At 36.7% G+C, this 21,006-nt stretch overlaps 1 protein-coding gene across 1 annotated transcript in view; it reads left to right on the forward strand.

Annotated features, from left to right (window-relative positions):
• Positions 1-2,899: 2,899 nt before the first annotated feature.
• Positions 2,900-21,006, forward strand: part of LOC133529178 (fatty acid synthase-like) — an 81,974-nt gene continuing 63,867 nt past the window's right edge. Inside the window, exons 1-3 of the mRNA XM_061866829.1 lie at positions 2,900-2,991; positions 11,029-11,181; positions 12,067-12,259. Of these exons, the coding sequence (XP_061722813.1) occupies positions 11,029-11,181; positions 12,067-12,259 (346 nt within the window). The 5' untranslated portion in view covers positions 2,900-2,991. The remainder of the gene's footprint in view (positions 2,992-11,028; positions 11,182-12,066; positions 12,260-21,006) is intronic.

Raw genomic sequence — 21,006 nt, forward strand, 5'->3', positions numbered from 1 at the left:
GGACGGACAGACGGACATGGCGAAACTATAAAGGTTCCTAGTTGACTACGGAACCCTAAAAGCGGTACGATTTTTCAAAACCTCCTTTTTCCAAACCTACTGCCGTTGGTTAAACTTTATTGAAATAAATAAGGCAGGTAAGGTTGCAGCGCGATATATCCCCAATGTAATCAAGCCTTCTATATACAATATAGTTTCCATCCAAACTATTTCTAAAGTAAACATAATCTCGCTGATCTCGCCGAGCGAACTTAAAAGCTATACAGCTATAAATTACAGTGTAGGTAATGAAGCCGATTCAGATTTTTTAAATTTGTCACGGTTTTTAGCTGATGTTGATACGACTTTTACGATCGTTTTGGTGATTGGCGCTATGAATGGTGCTAGTTCAGCGGTGCACCCACGAATTCGAGCCAATCGAACAATCTACACATACGCATGCATGCATACGTATGCGCATGTAACTCCTCTGGAGTTGCAGGCGTACATAGGCTACGGAGGCTGCTTACCATCAGGCGGGCCGTATGCTTGTTTGCCACCGACGTAGTATAAAAAAAAAATCTAACGCAACCGCGTGTGATGCGAACTCATCAACCAATCTCGTTGTGGCGTTACGGCGTTAGACTGCACGATTGGCTCGAATTCGTGAGCGTGACACCGCTGTACTGGGCCCCATTCTTAATACCCGTAAGGCCCGTCCTTATATGTACGAAACGCACGACTTTCGCTTCATAGGTCGCAATTAAGGTTTGCACGACGGATCTGAAATGTATAGGAAGATCCGTGGATCCGGATCCAGATCCGGAAAATTTCATGCATTTCGGATCTGGATTGAAAGACCTAGTTGAGATGCGCGAAAGAAAATTTTCAAAAATTACAGAGATCCCATGAAAGGTTCTCGGGTTTTTCTGCTTGTTTATCGCCACACCATCTTAGAGTTAGGTTTTATTTTGATAACACTTTAAATAGACGCCAGTGACGTAAATATCAATTTGTGAGAGTCGTCAGTCGTCACCAGTTAAAATTTTTTAGTAATATCCCTAATCTGAACGGGAACTTTCTAAGTGGAAACTTGCATGAGAATTTTTTCAAGTGTCCAGAAATTTGAAAAATAGAATGTTCTTCAACTTGTACATTGCTATTCATAGGGACACATCGTATCGTATCGTATATTTAAATCATGTTATTTGGTTATCACGCGTCTCGCCCGCACCAATACATGTACGGACAAGTATGAAGGAAATGTACGATAACTAAATCTTCTTCAGTCAGGTTCCTGAATACTGAGCATTGTGACATCATGTCCTTCTGTTGAAGATCAGGTTCCTCGCCTCACCAAGCGCCTGTCCTCGTGCAGTTTTAATTGCATAGGTCTGTGCAGTAAAATTTAAGCATGAACTAAATAACATGATTCAAATATCATTCTGATGTCAGTGGACGTTAGAATTGACCTGTCATTTTACATTCAACAATCAGCGTGTGCGATGTCCAAGGTCGTATCCAAGGCTTGGAAACCGGTTATATTTCCAAACCGTTATCATGTACTTGGCGCATAAACTTTTAATTTCGGTTTCGCTCGAAAAACCGTTATTTTTGAACCGGTTTTTAAGAGAACAGTTCTTGTCAAATTAACCGGTTTAGAACAATAAAAACCTATGTCGGTGTTTATGTTTACGTGGCACACCACTAGGCCGGCCGGCCGTTTCGTCGCTCGTCGAATAAACCATTTTTGTAGGCTACAATAAAGTTCTTAAAATGTTTGCGTTTTTATAAAAGTTCGGAGGAAAACCGAAACAAACCGGTTTTTGCCGGTATTTTATAAACAGGTTCCGAAACTTGGGCGTATCAAAATAAAATCAAAACAGTACAAGTTGTTGAATCTGAATCGTGCTCTATGCTTTAGTTCCAGATCGCTAATCCGCCTTCAGGGTGTCGTGTCACGTTTAGCGATAGCAGTTTTAGTTTGTAATTTCTGGAAACATCATCATCATATCAGCCGAAATATGTCCACTGATGGACAAAGGCCTTCCACAATGATCTCCACAGCGGCCGGTCGCGTGCTGACCTCATCCAACCTGTCCCTGCAAAAGACCAGATCGCCAATCCATCTTGTAGGAAGCCTTCCTACGCTACGTCTTCCAGTCCCACCCACCAATGGTTGGGAGTTTGGGAAATGCTGGCTTAGACACACTCTATCTATGTACGTAGGTACGTACAGTCAACCAATTAGAATCCTAGGCCACTATAGAACCTTGTCGCTTTAACTACTAGATACTTGACACGCATCATTCAATAAGCACTGTCGTAGAAGTCATTATGGCATGGTTCTATAGAGGCCTAGGAATCAAATTGGTTGACTGTACCTACAAGTCTATATCTCTCGCGTCAAATGTTCTTTCAAGTCTCTAAAGGTTGGGCATTACGTTTTAAGATTTTACACGGCGTATGGAAAAATTGCGCTTAATATTTATGTACGGTCGACGTCATAGATATAGAATAGAATAGAATAGAATTATTTTTATTCGTAAACACAAACAAGACACATAAAATTACATGATATAACAAAAACAAAGGGAGTATATAGTGCTACGAAATGGCCTCATCTCAGCATGTTGCTGGTGGCTTCCAGCGCTGATCTTCCAATATGTTTACACTTCTGCACCTTACTCCTTTGTAATAAGGCAAAAAATACCGGTGTACATAATAAGGAACTCTTTCCACCGAATTTTATCAAAATCTAAACAAAAACAATAAACAAAACTAAAAACTCAAAAAGCGATCGTCTCGCGACCAACAGTCAAGTTTGAACTATGTGACTATTCCATAGCATTGTTTACAAATCACCCTGTATGCAAATCTTTTTTAATTGTCCGTTTTATAAACATCGTCGAGCAGTGCCAACGGTCAGACGAGTAGTGGGTGCCTGCCGGTGTCCACGTCCGAGGTTCAGTTCCCGTTCAGTTCTGTGAAAGTTTATTGTGATATTACAAGGTTGGTTTTATATTTAGCTTTAAGGAGTGATCTACTATAAAGTTACGTATTTATGTATAAGTATAACCCGTAGTCGTAAAAAAATCAACCCTGTTTTCATCCCTTAAGGGGTTGATTTCATGATCCTTCAAGTTTAGACTGTACGTTATGTGTCGGTATTATATATGGACTATTTTCCTCAAGGGATCAACTCTAAGAGCGTTTTCACATTATCCGATATAATATCGGATGTCGGATACGACCTTAACCTAACTTCACAAAATACACTTTAGTCAAAAAAAATGTGGCTTGGCGGTTTCGTTACTACATGAACACAAGAACTATTGTATACCAGAAAAGTAATGAAGAATGAATGAATTTTTCACCTTACGCGCGTGACGGTAGCGAAACGAAAAGTGTTGAGTTTGTGGAGTTAGGGCGTGTAGAATTAGAAGCTTGGATCTTCATGAGATCTGATAACTTTTTAACAGTGCGATCCATTTATGGTCTCGTCTTGGCAACATGTTACATGAAAATGATTTTGGTGGGGTTTCACTTCTTTTTGTAATTCTAATTTAAAGGGTGGGGCGTGATTTCATCAGACGACAAGCAAAACTCACTAATTACCACCAAAAGTTCATAGCCATAATTAACCTTATTACTACTAAAATTAGGTTGATTTTTGTTTAATTATAATTTAGTAATTAGTGAGTTTTGCTTGACACCTGACGATTAATAAAAAAATCTGAAATATGTGCTATTGAACTAATATCCCGAGAATTTTGTTTATCTGGTCTACTTCAAACCCAAGTTATGAGGGTTCCAAAAACGACGAGCGTAGATAGTGCCCGTCCGCTTCGCTTGGCTCGTCTTAACGGGGGCATTACCGTGCCCCAGATTATTATTAGCAGGGAATTGTTAGTAAATACAGTACGTAGAACATAGTCAACACTGGCGGTAGTATTTCACCTATTTTTTCAAATGGTGTACGACCATAACCCATCCCAACAGCGGTAATTTCGATTTAATATTAAATAGTAGTTATGAGTAAAAAATATATATTTTCAAAAGAAAAATTGGTAATTAACTTCATAATATATACACTCCGGCCGGGCCGAAGCATCCGATACTTCGTTTTCTATAGAAAGGATCGCGTGCTCACCGATCATCCGTCATAGAAAACGACGTGTCGGGCGCCAGGCCCGGCACCGGGCCGGTCTAATGTGAGGCATCCTTTATGAATATTCAATTCAATATAATGTGCTAACAAATTTGCTACTGATATTTTAAGAAATGGTACTTTAAACTAAAACAATTAAGTTTGAATATAAATTAAGAAAACTTTTATATCGTTTTTTTGTTTTCATTTACCAAACAAAATAAATAAATTATAAATTGAACTGTCAAGATATTTAACACTTGCTGACATGTCAACAATTGTGACGTTTCAACTTCTTCTTCTTTTAAAATATGACTTCCATCGAATCTATGATAATTTTGCCAATGTCAAGTTTCGGTGTAAGTTTTAAGTGTGCTTCGTAGAGCATGACGTTGTTCGGTAGTTGCTTTTAGTAAAGAGATAGTTGGACTTTACTAAAAGCCACGATGGATTGCCGGGTATTGATTAAAACATGTTTAAAAGTGTTTCAAGATTAGTTTTCCATTAGCTGCACACGTCCACGATAGTTCACTGCATAATACCTACGCTATCAATATTACACTTTGAACAACATGAATGAGCAAAACACAAAAAAATATTCTCGAGACATCTTCGCCATCAAGATGGCTCTCAACGACAACCACGTTTCAACTTAATTTTGATTTAATTTTGAAGCTTTATGGAAATAGCGTCTTATTGACAAGCGAAAATAAGTACCCGTTTGGTTGAAAACACAATTGTATGGAGTGTGGAATTAACAGCAGTGGCATCTCTTATGGTAGAACTGTTGCAAAAGTGTCCAGCTGTAGATATAAATAATAGTTCCAAATCTCTCCAGAGTAGCGCTAGAGTAGCTAAGAACCTAGGCGTTATTGATGGAGTGAATTGCGCTGTCTATGATTTGATTTTTTTGTTCAAGTACTCTAGGTATTGTAGCGCCACCTATTTAAAGTTTTTTGATGGCACTTTTTGGTACATGGAGATTTCGTTCCTTATCTCCACCTCCCGTACACAATTGTTTGTCTTAAATGTCATTGTCACCGTGTCATTTGATTTATCAACGTGAAGTGGCCAGTTATGTGTTAAGCAAAAGAGGTTCTGTAATATGTTCAATGTGGTCTCGTTTAATTATCTCATTAACAGGGTGTTTTTACGTAGTAAAGTTTTCCAATTTTCCCCAAAAATACGTCATAAAACCTATAATGTTTCATTCTTAAATATATTCCAGGAGTCGTGTACCATAAGCTGCAAAAATATCGATAGCTAATTTGTAAGTACCTTATAAGTTAACGGCACCAGTCATGGGACATTTTAGAGAAAATTTTGAGTATTTTGATATTTTCTCGGCACCTGTAAATTTTCTACCACTTTATGCGTTAAAAGTTGAATGTCTTATTCGTTCATTATATTTTCAATGTATTTAATGAAAGATACTGCAAATGGTTTCAATATTATTACCAAATAAAAATAATGTTTTTTTACTCCCGTCATGGGATGTATGGCGCTATTAATTTTAAAATAAAGAAAAATTAATGAAACATCAAACTTAAGTAGCTCTATGGCTCTTGTTTATGGTAAAATATTGCCATTGCCGGTTTTACAGGATTTGTCTATACCATCCCATTATAGGGGTGTTTACTATATGTCCAATTATTTTGCAGGTGTTCTAATATAGCTAAGGTACTTTCTGGGCACTTTTGTGCACCTTTGTCTGAAAATGCCTTTGTCCCGTGCTCGTAATCTAAAAGTGCCTTCCAGCCTTTGAATACAAACGTTCTTGCAGTTTGTTCTTTTCGTACGATGCCTGGAACCTAGACAAGATGACAATCGTTCGCAGAGAAACTAAACGAAACGCTATCTGTCTCTATCGCACTAATATGGAGAATGATAAAGAGAGATTACTGTTTCGCACGCCAACGATTGGCATCTTGAAAGCCTTTATTTTCGAGACACTTTGCACCTCTTCTTAACGAAATGTAAATGACCTAAAAACATTCGTAGTTTACTCGATTGTATCACTTACGATACAAACTTTAGAGTTGATATTCGTTTAAAAATCTTGATACAATTGTGCTATTTTTCTACAATAGTTCGTTAGGTAAGTAGCTTTTTGCTTATGAGAGTAGATTGTCCATAGCAAAAACTAGCTTTCTTTGTTTGGTAAATAGTGACTTTCTTTAAAAATCAAGTTAATATCTTGTCTGAAAAATACGAAAAACATCAAAATTATTTTGAACATGATCGGTTGACGACACACACTAGACCTCTTTTTTGATACGTCAAATAGGTGCCCTGTTTGATATTATTTCATGTACAGTCAGCGTCAAATATTTTGTAGCAACCAAAGTAGCTAAATAGTTCGGTACACCATATATTTAGTATAGTGTACCGAACTATTTGCACCCGCTATCGGTACCCGAAGCAAAATCACAATGTTTAGCAAGTTTTTTTAATTCCGCGATGTACTGTGTTATGCTCTCGTCCTTATTCTGCCGCCGTTGACGGAAACGGTATCTTTCCGCCATGATGGAGCGTTTTGGTTGCAAGTGCTTACGTAACACCTCTGTGACTTGTTCGTAGGACATTTCTGCCGGCTTCTTCGGACTAACCAGATTACTCAACAAATCGTATGTTTCCTCGCCCATCACTGCAATTAACGTGGGCAACCACAAATCCTCAGCAATGGTATTCACCTTGAAGTACATCTCTAACCTCTCGACGTATAGCGACCAATTGCCCGACGCCGCGCAAATCTCGCCAATCTTGCCAATCGTCATGTTTGTGTGCCTTCTCCAACAACAATAAATCCCAAATCCTCGTTTGCCAGATGAAATATAGGAGCCTTGAAATAAAACAAGTAGTCACGGAGTAACGGTATATTCGGAATGACACATCCCATGACAGCAGATTATTTCTACCCGCTTATATAAACATCTAAAATATAGATATACCTACACTACAGACACCATGACTGCTACAAAGTATTTGACGCTGACTGTACGAATTTATATAACACTATAAAAAAGCGTCACGCATTTATTTCGTAAAATATACATGGATATTAAAGAAAAATATCTGTACGAACGACTTCAAAATTATATTGTGTTTTAACCTCGAATATTAAACAGATTATAACTGCATTTGATGAATAATTTACTAATTGAATATAGAATGGAAGTTTTTAAAAAGAAGCACCTTCATACGTCCGAAATAGCATTCGGTAAACAAATCAATAATGTATGGGTCTAAGAATAAGAATGATTGTTTTCTAGTAATTGTTTTTATACGATTAAAATAACACCAAGGAATTTTAATTATTTAAATGTTTTGACGTCGGAGGACATTGACGTGTACCTTAATGATTGTTCGCGGTGATATCGATCAAAATAAAAACTTACAGTATTTTTTTTTTTCTTACTTTTGGTAAAAATTTGGCTGGTTTGAAGAGCTCCTTATTCTGAGCAGAAAAAATACGTAATCAAAACTTGACCCTTAAAGAAGTATATAATTTTCTGTTGAGTTAAAAAAATACTCTACGTTTGAGTAACTCAGAGAAATATTTTTAGAACATTCGGTTGACGGTTGCTCTTATTGAACAACTTTATCTATCCAACGAAATCTGGCGAAAAAAAAAATGACAAGTAATCAAAAATCAATAATTGTTGGACGACGATCAAAACAGACCTGAGGGCCTATCGCGAACCACGTTCTGTCGCACTTATAAATTCGTACGTAAGTGTGACAGGGAGGCAACACGTCGAACGTGGTTCGCGGTAAGCCCTCAGACTACACAAAACCCCAAAATCACTCAAGCTCTTTATTACTCGCGTGAAAAAAAAAAAATAGAACACAGACTAAAAGGAAAAAAAAACAAGTGGTTTGGTCAATAAGAAGAGAATCATTTAGGCAACCTTTAATAGTCCACAGCAAGCTCGGCCGAATTTCACCTTCCCATAAAAACAGAGTTTCGTTCTCATTTTAAAACTGCGTGTTGTATTGTAATGAAACTTTGCACATACAATAATATGAGGTATATCTAGGCCTGTGATTACTTTATATAGCTCCAGTTTATAAAACAAACGAAATAAAGCAAAAACAAATTTTGTATAAAAAAACATAAGTCGCTGTATTTTTTAGGGTTCCGTACCCAAAGCGTCAAACAGGACCCTATTACTGAGACTTCGCTGTCCGTCCGTCCGTCTGTCACCAGGCTGTATCTCATGAACCGTGATAGCTAGACAGTTGAAATTTTCACAGATGATGTATTTCTGTTGCCGCTATAACAACAAATACTAAAAACAGAATAAAATAAATATTTAAGGGGGGCTCCCATACAACAAACATAATTTTTTGCCGTTTTTAGGGTTCCGTAGCCAAATGGCAAAAAACGGAACCCTTATAGATTCGTCATGTCCGTCTGTCTGTCCGATTACGTCACAGCCACTTTTTTCCGAAACTATAAGAGCTACACTGTTCAAACTTGGTAAGTATATGTATTCTATGAACCGCATTAAGATGTTTACACAAAAATAGAAAAAAACGATAAATTTTGGGGGTTCCCCATACTTAGAACTGAAACTCAAAAAATCTTTTTTCATCAAACCCATACGTGTGGGGTATCTATGGATAGGTCTTTAAAAATCATATTGAGGTTCCTAATATCATTTTTTTCTAAACTGAGTAGTTTGCGCGAGAGACACTTCCAAAGTGGTAAAATCCGATTACGTCACAGCCACTTTTTTCCGAAACTATAAGAGCTACACTGTTCAAACTTGGTAAGTATATGTATTCTATGAACCGCATTAAGATGTTTACACAAAAATAGAAAAAAACGATAAATTTTGGGGGTTCCCCATACTTAGAACTGAAACTCAAAAAATCTTTTTTCATCAAACCCATACGTGTGGGGTATCTATGGATAGGTCTTTAAAAATCATATTGAGGTTCCTAATATCATTTTTTTCTAAACTGAGTAGTTTGCGCGAGAGACACTTCCAAAGTGGTAAAATCCGATTACGTCACAGCCACTTTTTTCCGAAACTATAAAGGCTACACTGTTCAAACTTGGTAAGTATATGTATTCTATGAACCGCATTAAGATGTTTACACAAAAATAGAAAAAAACGATAAATTTTGGGGGTTCCCCATACTTAGAACTGAAACTCAAAAAATCTTTTTTCATCAAACCCATACGTGTGGGGTATCTATGGATAGGTCTTTAAAAATCATATTGAGGTTCCTAATATCATTTTTTTCTAAACTGAGTAGTTTGCGCGAGAGACACTTCCAAAGTGGTAAAATGTGTCCCCCCCCCCACCCCTGTAACTTCTAAAATAACAGAATGAAAAATCTATAAAAAATATATGATATACATTACCATGCAAACTTCCACCGAAAATTGGTTTGAACGAGATCTAGTAAGTAGTTTTTTTTAATACGTCATAAATGGTACGGAACCCTTCGTGCGCGAGTCCGACTCGCACTTGCCCGGTTTTTTTTAATATGGTATCTGAAGCTACATAAACTAATTACAGGACTAAATATACCTTTTCTTATTGTAAGTACATAGATTCAGAGCAATCTAGCCAGTCGATAGTTAAAACCAGTTTCCAGTTATTAATCAGAGGTTTAATTAAATGTTTAATTTTTACAGCACCAAAACGGATAGATATTGAAAAATGTTTCATTTTCAAAACTATAAAAATATATCGGGTTAGCAAACATTTTGGATAATTCTAAAAGTAAGAAAGTTCATATGTATTTAACAGATTCTAATTCTATGTCCATATTTGAATGCAACAGAAGCAAATCAATTATTAAAATTAAACTTAAATTGATTGCAGTAAGGGCTAATTTACAATTTTGTAAAATACAACGCTACTTATTATGACGTGCCGACCTCAGGGTTAAAAAACGCGAACATATTTTAATTATTCGATTACATCTACATTGATTACTGGTGTATATTCTATTGTGTAAATACGTTTTTTATTGATTTAATTTTTGTTGGAAACAACAAAATAACAAGCAGTACGGGGTTTGAGGTATTTTGTAGTTGGTTTAAGGGAAGTAATACTGTGCAGAGGTGTAAGTGGGAGTCCTTTAAAAAGGGGCAAAATTTTACATTTATATCGAATTTTGCACCTTTAAATCCTTTAAAGGATTTAAAGGTGCAAAATTAAAGGATTTAAAGGTTTTATACATTTGTTTTTTTTTGTATGACTGTATTTTGTGAAAGTTTTAGTATTAAATTTGATCTATGAATTATATTCGTTAGTATTATATATGGAATAATATTTACAACATCAATAAATTGCTCTGATAATTAGATTAAGATAATTATATGTAATACTGTCTTACTATTCATAAGTGCTTGTTGCTAGGCCTACATGAATAAAGTATATTTGAATTGAATTGAATTGAATTAAATATAAGAGCCAGGTTGAGAGTACCATTTTGTACCATTTGTCGTTGAAACTCTAGGTCCATGGGGTCAGCGCATACAAGATTTTTGCAGAAATCGCGAAGCGTCTGGTTGACGTAACTGGTGACCGGAGAGCTAGCGGCTTCCTCGCACAACCTATCATTGCGATACAACGAGGAAATGCCGCCAGCATCTTTGATACAATGCCTCAAGGGCCTGTTTTTAGATTAAAGCCGTGCTGCCGCCTAATCTTTCGTCGCAAATTTTCGCGCGGCGCATGGTATCTTTTGATTCCTTTATCCGCTAGACGGGCATCATAGTCGCGCTCACAGCCACTATATTTATCATATATTTATATAGTTTAATCATACTATACACACAATGTTTCTGCGAATTGTCTATCTATTCCTTCTATTTAAAATTAGATTATTTTAAATTATTTGCTTTACCAATACTTTCCGATTTTACTCCACAGATGGCGCCGACCACCAAAGTCGAAGATCGCCTTGAGTCCGGACATCGGCTGTCGCACCCTCCCCCCGGCGATGAGGTCCTCATTACTGGAGTATCCGGATATTTTCCGGATTCAGACTCTGTTGTGGAGTTGCAGGAGAACTTGTTTAACAAGGTATGTGGCTAACATCAGCTATCGTACCCTCCCCAGACGATTTTCCGAATTCAGACACCGTTGTGTACTTGCAGGAGAATTTGCTTAACAAGGTATGTAGCTAGCATCGACTGTCACACCCTCCTCTCAGCGATGAGATGAGATGTCCTCATCACTGGAGTGTCCGGATTCAGAATCCGTTGTGCACATGCAAAGAATTTGTTTAACAAGGCACGTGGATGGACTTCAGCTGTCGCACCATCCTTCACGATGAGATCCTCACCACTGGAGTGTCCGAATACTTTTCAGATTCTGACTCCTTATGACTTTTTATGATTGTGTGATCCGGACATTTAACCGTGACAGATGTGGCAATCTTAGATGTCGTGCTGGTATTAGAATATAGTTTAGACAATATAGATGCTAAGATACCAATTCTCATCAATATTCAATATTTCAATTTTGATGATTAAATTCTGATAACTTGTATAATCTTCCGCTGGTCAAGTTTCCGATATTCAGTTTGATGTCACAAAATGAGCTACATGTCACGCTCCACAACGCTCATATTCAATAATAAATAGTAAATAAATAATAAATATGATAGGACATTATTACACAAATTGACTAAGTCCCACAGTAAGCTCAATAAGGCTTGTGTTGAGGGTACTTTAGACAACGATATATATAATATATAAATATGTATAAATACTTAAATACATAGAAAACATCCATGACTCAGGAACAAACATCCATGCTCATCACACGAATAAATGCCCTTACCGGGATTTGAACCCGGGACCATCAGCTTCGTAGGCAGGGTCACTACCCACTAGGCCAAACTGGTCGTCAATGAATCCAAAAAAATCAAATAAACCCATTCCATTGCTTCTTTATCTTCCCCAGGTGGACTTGATCTCAGGCGACCCCCGCCGTTGGAAGCTAGCTCATCCCGAAATCCCGCAGCGCACAGGCAAGATCAACCATGTCAACAAGTTTGATGCCTCATTCTTCGGAGTCCACTATAAGCAGGCCCACACCATGGACCCTATGTGCAGGATCTTGCTAGAGAAGGCGTATGAAGCTGTTATTGATGCTGGTGAGTTTTTTACTGTTTCTAAACTCTATAAAATGACGTACGTACTCTAGAAGATGACGACCTGTTTATCCTTAAATTTTTTTAGGTTCAATCATATATTCTAATTAAATTGTTTGTCATTTAAGCGACGCATTTGTAAAGGTAACAAAGATGAATTAACATCTTTAGGCCTGATAAACTATTTTTAGAAAGAATATAGGTATGTCATAAATTATTTTCAAAAGCTGCCGCTATTCATCTTCTAAACACAAAAAAATACATAACTGCTTCCTACCGCAATTTCGTCCGCGTAGTTAGTATGTAAATTTTTTTTCAAATCACAAATCAAATGTAACAGAAATCCATACATTCCATGTTCTCATTTACCGGATGTGGCCTGTAACAGGAACAATAATTTAACTGTTGGCTGTACTCCTCAAACAAGCCTCAAACGGATCAACATTTGTTCAACGATATATAAAAATAACTTGTTTTGATTGTCATTACACTTTAAAGTTTATTCTAAGATAGGTACAATAGATTGCGAATTTTGCTATGTTTAAAGCGTGGCAAGCAACGTCAATTATACTGATGACAGTGTACATTGAAAATCTAAAGCCTTCATAATTTCTAAAATTTGTTTAACAAAAGATTTATCGTTTGAGAAGGACAACATGTGGTTTAATTGTTTGCTCGTGAGGCCGCACCCAGTGTAATATTCTTTTAATTAATTTGTATAACCTCTAAGAGTAAGTAGTAGTTCAGCAAGATTTAAAAAGTTAGCTCAGAAACTCATCACGTTGACTTGGTTCAGTCACATAAAAGGCACAGTTATTTAAGGCACTCTTCACTTCGTGTAGCAACTGAAGTGAACTTTAAGGTGAAGTTTCGGAGGTAGCTTGGTGACCCAGTTGCTATGTTGGCATAATACAGTCAGCATCAAAAGTTGTGGATGAAATAACGCGTCAAAAGTATCTGCGACCCTGGACGATTTTTCCAAATCTTTCTTCTTCGTCCAGCCCTATTTCCCAGTTCAGCTCCTCGTACGTCGGCGCCAAGATAATCTATCCTGTTTTCTGTGTGGACAGATTTTGTGTCCTCACCGACTTTTTTTTATCATATATTACATTGGACCACCAGGTTTCTGGCCTTCTGCCTCTTCTTCTGGGGTGGCTTGGGATGTTCATAGCCTACCTCACTGTGTAGTTTTCATCCCTTTCTTACCGACTTTTCCAAATAGAATAGTTCGTGTTCAAAATTATCTTTTCAGTCAAATTGTTATGTGAATATGGTTAGGTGGGGTTAAAAAAGACTAGGACAAGAGCAATACTTGTAGAAAAATTAAATAGAGATACTTAAAGATATTAAAAACTAAATTTTAAATAAACGCCAATTCCATTACAATATAGTTACAAACATTACAATAAAATCAACTAGAACTAAGCTAAACAAAGCCATAAATAAGAACTCAGTCAAACAACTCGTCCCGCACCGTTTCGGATGCAAAGGTGCCCATCACGCTCGCATAAAACTAAAACTAAATAAATTATAATACTTAAAGTAAAACTGATGCATAAATACAACCAACTGAAAAATACCTACGTAGAACTTTCTCAACACTGTTTCTCTTGCTCCGAGCAAACTACATGTTTATTTTACTCCATCGGGTCTGACCTTATCTTTTTTTTTGATAAGATACCTATTTGATAATGTAGATAATTTTGACGCGTACTCTGCTCCGCTACTTTTGATGCAGACTCTACAAAATTCCTGTTTACCAGTATATATTCTCAAGTATATCCGGATTTGTACGGTTCTATTGGATTTCTTGTTAGTTTCCGCCCCAGTTTCCTGTACGCACTTAGCATTGTACCGAAAGAGTTGGAATTCGGTTTAAGGAAATTATATTTCCTATAAGAACTTATATTCCACTTACTTTTATAAGATATTTGTATAACTATTTTGACTTCTACTTTTTAGGGCTCCGTACCTAATGGGGAAAACGAGACCCTATTGCTAATACTCCGCTGTCCGTCCATTTGTTCGTTTGTCACCAGGCTGTATCTCGTAAACCGCGATAGTTAGACACTTGAAATTTTCACAGATGATGTATTTCTATTGCCGCTATAACAACAAAATACTAAAAAGTACAGAACCCTCGTTGGGCTAGTCCGACTCGCACTTGGTCGGTTTTTATCCATACTATTTTTGCAAATGCGAAAGTAACACTTCAATTGCTGAACCGATTAAGATGAAATTTGGAATAGAGATTGAGGCCAGAGGAAAGACAGAGGATAGTTTTTATCCACCAATACTATCATCCTAATCATCCTACGTAGACGAATTCACGGACAGAAGCTATGTTAGGAGCACAAATCGGATATAAATATTTAGTTAACTAACTAGTAATCAGCTTTAGTGGTTAAAATACCAACCTCGCTTCATTTCATCTGCACTGCTCAAGAATCACTTAAATCGCAAAACCAATCTTGTATCTACCACATAAGGTTTATATTTCAATACGAAGCTAAGAAGCTCAGATTTTAAATAATTCTGCCCTATTTATACAAAATGGCGAATGTTGATATGTAAAAAGGAAAAGTTACGTCTTTTTGGGAATAAAGTGAATATGGATGTTCAACTTTCTGTGTGGGATTAATCAGCGTAAACCCCGAATTAATATGATTGGAAGCCATGATGAATCAACTTTTAAATATGTATAATTGGATTGTACGAAATGTGTCTAAAAGTTTGTGACGTGCGGTCAGAGGTTTTAAATTTCACAGATCCGCCGTGCAAGGAGTAAAAAGGGGATTTTGCCTGTATTTAAATTAAATTATTTTACACCATACATGAAATAAAGCACCAGAAAATAATTAGAAAAACGTATACAGCAGTAATTTTGAGATATATTGTATTTAATAGAATTATATAAAGTCTGTTACTTGACCGTAATGTTTTTGTTATATTATCCTCACGTGTCGAGCTTGTTATAAAATTTCAACGCCCGCCCATTACGGTTCTTTTATGAAATCCTAAAAAATCCCAACGTATTCTCTTTTTTTCCCTACGCAAATTGTTTTACGGGCAATGTGGCTTTTTTGTAGGCTTTCAAAATGTAGAATTTTCGAGTAAAGTCCTGTGACGTAAGTTTCGGCTTAAAATATTTATAGAGAAGCTTCAAAGTGATACAAATGCAACGCGTGAAATTGTTTTAACTAGTTAAGTTTGAATTGATTTTTGGCAGTTATGAATTGACCCTTATATTATATAGGTACTATGAATATAAAGTTTTTAACTTCATAAACTGTAATAGATATTGTATACTAAAATCGGCCAAGAGCATGCCGGCCATGCTCAGTGTAGGGTGCCGTAGTTACCATTCTGTCAGAAACTCAGAATAAGCCAAACGGGGGCTATAAGTATGTATCGTGTACATTATAAGCATAAGGGAGTACCTTCGCAGCGCTTTGTACGTCTTTTTACAAGGAAGAGAAGACAATAGTAAAAAAAACAAATAAAAAAATTGCATATTTCAAATAATAAATTTGAAATATGCAATAATTCAAAAACTTCTGGACCGATCATATTTGCTATAGTTTTAATTGAAAGTACTCGTTAAGATTTTGTTTCAAGATCTTTTTCATATTTTTTGGACTCATGGTTCAAAAGTTAGACCGGGGACACATATTTTTTTCTTACGGAGCGATTACTTCCGAAAATATTCACTCTATCAAAATGTGTCGTTTTACATATCCAACGATACCCCACATCATTGGATTAAAGCGAAAAAAAACTTTAAAAAATCATTTATTTTGAGAATTACCCCAAATATTTTTTTTTTACAATTTTTTACAGAACTGTCCTAATGCATTATTTATGTACCCATGCCAAATTACAGCTTTCTAACACTAACGATCACGGAGCAAAGCCGCGGACGGACGGACAGACGGACATGGCGAAACTATAAGGGTTCCTAGTTGACTACGGAACCCTAAAAAAGTGAGAAAGACCACTAGTGGAGGCCGGATTTGCACCGGCGTCTCGCGTCTTCATCTTACGTGTTTTATGTTCCGGGTTCCGGGGGCCTACCGCGAAAACAAAAATTCGCAAATTGCGAGGAATTTTCTTTTACTAAGACTTAATTACAGTGACAGAGAAAAATGCCCGCAACTTCGAATTTCGCGGTTATAGTTCTGGACCTCGACACGGCAGTAGATACCTGTCCCAATATCTCGAGTACCCATATGCAATCTTAGAAAAACTTGACGTCTGTGACCAACACACAATGCAACAAATCAAAATATTTCATAAAATTATTTGATTTGTTCCCAAAATTGTGAATTATAACTAAAAAACTTTTTTTTTTCGTATTCCAAACAACAATTTCGTACTTTTCATGTATGGGCTCCCCCACTCAACTTTAAGATTGCTTATAGGTAGATAGGTTAACTGGAAGAGTTTCCTCTTAGGGATAAGTTCGCCTTTGTACTACACATTAATTTTCTATCATCATTGGCCTTTAACATCAATTAAATGATGGTTTAAACAGCGGCCATAACATTGCGGCACTTACGTAAATGACTAGTAAGTCCAATTCGAGAGAATGTCATGCCCGGTGACGAAGGTGGGAAAACAGCGCGCTGGTGTCTCAGTTCTCGCCTAGTGTGAAGGAGTTTAAGCCATGCTTCATCGTGGGCAACTACTCCATCTCCCAGGGTCTTCCTCCAGTGCTCGCGGTCTTCAGCCTCCCTTTCCCAGTCGGTGGGATCGATCCGGAAGGACAACATATCACATATCAACATGTAATCAATATTTATGTTTCTCGTACAGAAAAGTGTTTACTTACTTTCTTAGGCAACTCAGCATATTTCGTTCTCTAAACACGGTACTCGACTGAAAAGGTCTCTATTATATCACTATTGTATAAAATACTATTAAAATTCCATTCCTTCGTCTGGTTAATATACTTACTTACTACTTACTCCGTTGGCTCAGCGACCCAAAATGAGACTTGGCCTCCGACACAAGACAGCGCCACTTTTCTCGGTCCTGTGCGACCTCTCGCCACATCTCTGTCTGTGGTGGTCCGGTTAATATGCATTGTTAAAAGAATTACCTCTATCCGAACCAGGTAAAAAAGGCAAAAGCAGAAATCCAGGGTTCAGCGTTCCGTAAGAAGGGTACCGTAACTTATGTACGGAACCCCTGCCTCAATTAAAGTGTCGTTTGCGGTCTAATTTAGTGCTCCCTGAACGAATGGAACGGGTGAATGGATTCGAGAATGGTCTCGTTATTGTCTTGCGAAGCAATTGAAAGTATTTCAATTACGTTTTGTAAGGTTTTACTTTGATTAAAGTGAGTGTTTTGGGCAGTTTAAAGGTTAAAGCGTCTGTAATTTATTTACATAAGTTTTAAAAAGCAATAAGGTTTTTTAGCTCGGCCCAATTTCACCATACAAACGGAGTTTCGTTCTCATTTTAATAATACGTAGGTATTGAATTGTAATAAACTTTGTACATATGAGACATTATCTATGAAAAGGGACCTTATTGTCGATGGCGCTCACGCCGCACTACGTAGCGCGGCGTTGTTTATAATATGGGAGCATCGTTGAAATGGCGTAAGCGCCACCGACAATAAGGTCCCTTTTCATAGATAATGTCACATATAATGACATGAAGTACAGACAGCATCAAAAGTAGCGGATCAAAGGTTTCAAAAGTATCTACCATTCTGTAACAGCTTAACAAAATGTGGTGGTTCTATATATAGAACAATTAAGTCTGTAAAAGATATACTTTTGAATATAAATTTAAGAGATTTATCCGTATTTGGAAAAGTTATCCGGAATATCAGAGGGCCTACCGCGAACCACGTTCGACGTGTTGCCTCTCTGTCGCACTTGTAAATTCGTACGTAAGCGTGACAGGGACGCAACACGTCGAACGTGGTTCGCGGTAAGCCCTCAGATACTTTAGGCGCGTTGTTTCATCCGCTACTATTGATGCTGACTGTACTTATATCTAGTCCTGTAATTAGGTCATACAGCTCCAGTTTATTAAACAAACTAAATAGAGCAAAAACAAGATTTGTATGATTTTTTTAATTCGCTGTATTTTTTAACTATGGGATCTAAAGCTACATAAACTAATTGCAATATACCTATTGTAAGTGTTTTCGAGTAATCTAGCTAGTCGTTTTAAAATAAAAACGTAACTACGTTTGTATGGAGAGCTTGCTGCGGACCCTTAAGTACTGTAGGTAAGTACCTTTGTCAAAAGCCACAATTTTACTCATATAAAATAAATCACATTGAATTGAGAAAAATCTCGAAAATTATTTTTTTAGGAATTACAAAAATAACACATGTGTCATCTACTCATCTATCATTTTTATGCTCGTATTTTCAACTGTTTATAAAAATTTGGCAATATTTTTAAAGCATTTTCCTGCACCTATGATTCCTATTTCTATTATATGGGAGTACATTCATTTGGCATTTAATTACAATATAAATATTATTTACTAGCTGTGCCCGCGGCTACGCCCGCGTGGATTTCGGTCTATGTCAGTAATAAGCGGCTAATTCACACCTAATTTCTTTCCCTCTCCCTTGAAGGCAGAACTTGAAGTAAAATAGACAGACTAGAAGACTGTAGTCCAGATCAAATATTTTATAATTAAGTACCACTAAATAAAAGTCCTGTGCGACCTCTCACCAATATATAATAGGACCGAGAAAAGTGGTGCTGTCTTGTGTCGGAGGCCAAGTCTCATTTTGGGTCGCTGAGCCAACGGAGTAAGTAAGTCAATATCAATAGTTTTCTTCGCCTTTGTTTAAAATTTTTACGTGATTTATACGATACACATTGAGCTCTGGTAGCAGGAATACACACTATGAGTAGGGTCTGGTGTTATTTGGCTGCGGTTTTCTGTAAGGTGGAGGTACTTCCCCAGTTGGGCATTTCTTCATTTTATATTCGGCGGTCGGGGTGCGATTTTCGTTAATAAAGTTCTTTGACCGACTTTGTAAAATGGGACTTGACATAACGAACTTGAAGTAATTTAAATATTTTGGATTTTCTAGATAATATATCTACCTACTACCTACACGCCAGTGTTGGCCGAGCGTTAATTAGAATTATTGACCATTAACCATTCAACTTCAACATTAATTCAGCAAATAGGCCACAAGGGCCTTTTTTCACGTCAACATGGAATTTACATACAAGTAAAAACAAGCATATCAACAATTATAAAATACAATTAACTGAAAATATTAATGCAAACTAAAGTATTATTATTACTTAGAGATGTATAAAGTGTCTCAATGTCGAATTAAAAAAAAAAACTAACATATCAATAATAATAAAACTCAACAGATACAAAATAAAATCTAAAATTATTTAGAGGTTTAAATATCTCTAAATGTCTCTAGACCTGGAATGACATCCGCTGTCCTGTGCCCTACGACAAAACGCGAGATTATTCACAGTATCCATACCTCTACCCCAGTATGGCAGTATTATCTTATACCTTTATAAAAGCAATTCTTGTATATTTACATATAACGGGGCTCTAACGATTTCGATGAAATTTGCTATATGGCGGTTTATGGGGGAAAAATCGATCTAACTATGACTTATCTCTGGGAAAACGCGCATTTTTGAGTTTTTGTATGTTTTCCGAACAAAGATCGGTTTCGCAGATATTATATATTTAAAATGCTAAAGTGTTTTTAGTATTTCTGTAACAACACCACATTTAAAACCAAATCCACTCACCAAATGGAAAAGTTTTATACTAAAACTTACTTAGTGTCTGTGGTCTTGCAGACGAGACACCATTTGCTACGCAAGTCCCCAGATATCATTATATTCTGGAGTGCATTAAACTCTCTAGTCTAGGGTTTAAGTATAAGTAAAACATAGAAATGCTTTTATCATTCTAACTTAGGTATGTATTTATTTATTGGTATAAATGATATAAATATGTTAAAACGGGTCTATTAATAAATTGTACATACTAAAAATTGTATATTAGGTAAGTAGAATATTGTTCGACATACTTATTTCGTTCTAAAACGAGTAGCTTTAACGCATTAGCGGAGCGACACACCCCCTTATTCATAAACGTCTACAAAAGTTAACATGCTGCTAATAATCATTTGTCCCTTTCTATCATACCAATACGGCGGAAAGGGACAAACAATTATTAGCGGCTTGTCAACTTTAGTAGACGTTTATGAATAAGTGGGACGGACTCTGCTGATGTCTGCCTCGGCTCGCCTTCTTATGCAGGCGTTACAATATGAAATAAAATAACTGGTGATAATATTTTCATGAAACTAATTGGACAGAGCACATTAGACATGGAATCTGACCGCGAATAGTGCTTATCAAGTACCATTAAATATTGGCTTCCCTTCCTTTCTTGAAGACCGCGTTTACACTGCAGTGTAATTCTTACCTGCTCATAAGTATATATACGTGGGCCATTCTGTTTACAGTTCTACAATGAGCTACGAAATTGCATGGAGATATTATGAATGAATTGATTGATAAAGTCGCCATGCACTCATGTGGCTGATGTGTACATTAAGGTTTTTTTGGTTTCAGAATATTTAGAGTCTGTGCGGAAAGAGAAGAGTCGTGGAATGTATGGGGTCTAATACATTCCAGTACTCTTCTCTTTTCAAACAGACTATATATATATATATACTACTTAGAAACACGAGCTATTTCGATCCTAACAAGAAGAAAATG

This window comes from Cydia pomonella, chromosome 20 (assembly GCF_033807575.1).
Source record: "Cydia pomonella isolate Wapato2018A chromosome 20, ilCydPomo1, whole genome shotgun sequence".
NCBI classification, from domain to species: domain Eukaryota; kingdom Metazoa; phylum Arthropoda; class Insecta; order Lepidoptera; family Tortricidae; genus Cydia; species Cydia pomonella.